The 3,238-nt window shown below is 62.2% G+C and overlaps 1 protein-coding gene across 1 annotated transcript in view; it reads left to right on the plus strand.

Moving 5' to 3' along the window:
- Positions 1–3,238, plus strand: part of USP36 (ubiquitin specific peptidase 36) — a gene marked incomplete at both ends in the record, with an annotated part of 7,795 nt that overhangs the window by 3,106 nt on the left and 1,451 nt on the right. Inside the window, 6 exons of the mRNA XM_008941441.1 lie at positions 220–302; positions 629–740; positions 1,067–1,207; positions 1,507–1,607; positions 1,897–2,035; positions 2,280–2,966. Of these exons, the coding sequence (XP_008939689.1) occupies positions 220–302; positions 629–740; positions 1,067–1,207; positions 1,507–1,607; positions 1,897–2,035; positions 2,280–2,966 (1,263 nt within the window). The remainder of the gene's footprint in view (positions 1–219; positions 303–628; positions 741–1,066; positions 1,208–1,506; positions 1,608–1,896; positions 2,036–2,279; positions 2,967–3,238) is intronic.

Consider the following 3,238-nt stretch of genomic DNA (forward strand, 5'->3'; position numbering starts at 1 on the left):
CACCAGGAGAAGGTTGGACTGGACATTAGGAAATATTTCTTGCCCCAAAGGGTTATCAAGCCACAGCCCAGGCTGGAGTTTCCATCCCTGGAGGGGTTTCCAAGCCGTGGAGATGTGGTGTGAGGGACACGGGTCAGTGGGGACCTGGCAGGGATGGGATAACTGTTGGACTCGAACTGAAAGGTCTCTTCCACCCTAAACAATTCTGTGTCCTTGCAGCAAGCTGCAAACATCGTGCGGGCGCTGGAGCTGTTCGTGAGGCCCGAGCTGCTGGGTGGGGAGAATGCCTACATGTGTGCCAGGTGGGCATGGGGCTGCGGGCGGGGCGGGGCCCTGGGCATGCTGGTGGGAACCCGGGGGAAAGCCTGCTGCAGGACCAGAGGGTTTCTCCACCTGCTCCGTGGCTAGACCAAGAGGTCCCTGTCCACGGAGGCCTGCAGTGGAGGCTGCCACTCCTCAGCTCCCCCCTCGCAGGGGAACCTGTGCCAGCAGCCACGGCTGTGGGCAGGTGCCCTGGCGCGGTGCCTGCTGTCAGCAGGGCTGTTCCCGTGGGGTTTGCCGCTTGGCCGGGGCTGGCAATCATCTGGGTGGTGGAACAGCTTGAATAGCTGGAGCTCTTCCTGTGCAGATGCAAGAAGAAGGTGCCAGCCAGCAAACGCTTCACCATCCACCGTGCCTCCAACGTCCTCACGCTGTCGCTGAAGCGCTTCGCTGACTTCGGGAGACGCAAGATCACCAAGGTGAGCGCTCAGCAATCCAGAGCTGGGGCCACCTGCCAGCCCAGGCCCTGCTGCCCAGAGCAGGGTGGGAGGTGCTCCTGTGCCCCGGGTGGGAGGTGCTCCTCCTGTGCCCAGCGTGGGCTCCGCCACAGTCCTGCAGCCCTTCCCCAGCTGCACGGTGCGATGGGAGTTTGGCTCCTCCTGGCATCTTCTTCACTGTGATCTCTGCCTGGGCATAGCAGGTCCCCCTCCTTTGGGAGGTGGGACTCACAGGACAGCTGAGCTGCTCTTGCTCTAGCACAAAAGTTGTCTGCTGCACAGGCTCCTGAGATATCCTCTCTCCACAGGACGTGGGGTACCCCGAGTTCTTGAATGTCCGCCCCTACATGTCTGAGAAAACGGGGGACCCGATCATGTACGGGCTCTACGCAGTGCTGGTGCACTCTGGGTTCAGCTGCCATGCAGGACACTACTACTGCTATGTGAAGGTGAGCCCAGGGCCTCTCTTGGCACCTCTGGGCTGGAGGCTGGTGGGTTCTCTTGTATCCCTGTAGTGCCAGAAAGGAGGGGGCTCAGCAGACAGGCGTGTGGAGCACTGGATGGGGGGTGTGGGCTGTGCTCAGCTGCAGTAAGCATGGAGGTCTGCTCTCACAGGGCCCCCTTGCCTGCCCTCAGCTGCCTGTGGGTTTTGGGGAGAGCAGTTCTGCTGATGGGCACTGTTCTGTCTGCTTTTCATGCTGGGAGGGTCTTGGAGCAGAGCCCAAACCAAATCTCTCTTCTCCTGCAGGCCAGCAATGGGCAGTGGTATCAAATGAATGATGCCCTGGTCCGCTTCAGCAACATCAAAGTGGTCCTCAACCAGCAGGCCTATGTGCTGTTCTACCTGAGGTGAGAGCACCCTGTGCCTCCCGGCCCCTCTGCCCCTGCTCCCAGCATTTGGGGTACACCTTGGTGTGGAAGGAGCGTGGCCCAAGTAGCCCCAGCGCCCGTGTGCATGCACCAGCTCAGAGGAGGGTGGCAGGGAGAGGCCAGCCCCTTGTCATGGTTTTGCTGTACATCAAGAGCACCTCATTGCCTCGGAGCTTCTGGCTCCTGTTTCTTGTGTGCATCTCTGGCAAGAGCATTCCAGTTGCTCAGACCCTCATGGTTGACATGTGACCTTCTCTACCTTCACCAGAATCCCCAGCCCCAGGAAGGGCTCAGAGGGGCCCGTTGCCAAAGCTGCCTCCAGCCTGTCTGGCTGCACTGGCAGTGTCTCGGATCAGGCCAAGAAAACGGTGACCAACGGGCCCCTGTCTTCACCACCGATGGGCCGGGTGAGTCCTGAAGGCTGCTCTCAGCCAGACACCCCGGGGCTGGGAGCTGCTGTCCCTCTGCTCTGCCTGCCATGCCCTTGAGGGCACGTGGGCTGCACGTGGGAGGGCGTTTGCAGGGAGGGATCCTGCTGAGCCAAGGGTTCCTTTGTGGGGCTGGGGACGGGTGGGGAGGGCAGCATCGCTCTGTGTCCTTGGCTCCTTGAATTCTCTCCTCCCTCAACTTTTCTTTCTCTTTGTTCTCCAGAGCTCAGACACACTGCCAGAGAAGAAGCTGCTGGGGCCGGAGGAGCTCGGGGTCCCTGTGGCCCGCAGCACGTTCACGGTGGGGCCGAAGCTGCTGAACGGAACCACGCCGTCAAAGCCGCCTGCTGGGTCCCCGTCCCCCAAACTGCCCCTCAGAGCCACCCACACGGCCACGGCGCTGCCCCACGACACAGCCCAGAGGCCCAAGAAGCAACTCTCCTTCCTCCCAAAAAAGCCACTCTCCTTCCTGCAGCTGCCTCCCACACCCAGAGCAGTTCAGGGCTTCAGCCACACGAGCAATGCAAGCGGGGCCAAAGTGGAGCTGCCCCGGCAGAGCTCCTGGGAGAGCAAGCGGCCGCCTACCTCATGCAGGGTGCTGCTGGGCAGTGGGGAGAACACGGGGACCCTGGAGAGGGACTCCTGCAGCAGCAGCGCTGCCAGCCCAGCGCACAGCGTGGTGGGGACGTTGGCCAAGGCGTCCCAGAAGGCCAAGAATGGAACTGGCAGCTTCTGCACCTCTCAGGACACAGACTGCGGCACGGACCTCGCTGCTGGCAGTGAGCCAGCTGCCCCCGGAGACTCCAAACCGGCAAAACTGAAACCCTCCCCGTTGGGCAGCACCGCCCTGGAGCTGAGCAGCACCACATCACCACCACCGGCCAAGAAGCTGGTCCTCTCTGCCAAAAAGGTGAGTCGGAGCTTCTGCCTAGTGTCTTCAGTAGGCACCTCGTGCCTTCTGAGCTGGGGCGTGTGCGGGGGGCAAGTGTAGAGCTACTGCTGGGTGTCTTCGCTGAGCTGGAGCGGGGTGGGAGAGCCCCTCAGCCCTGGGGCCACAGCAGTTGCTCTGCCCTCCTCTGGGTCGGGCTGTGGGTCCTGCTGGCGTTCTCACCTCTGGGTGATGCAGCAGAAGCGCTTCCTGCCTCCTCGTGCAGGATGGGGGTGGCCTCACCCGCCTTCTCG

Source organism: Merops nubicus, unplaced genomic scaffold (genome assembly GCF_000691845.1).
Source record: "Merops nubicus isolate BGI_N331 unplaced genomic scaffold, ASM69184v1 scaffold28155, whole genome shotgun sequence".
In the NCBI taxonomy this organism is placed as follows: domain Eukaryota; kingdom Metazoa; phylum Chordata; class Aves; order Coraciiformes; family Meropidae; genus Merops; species Merops nubicus.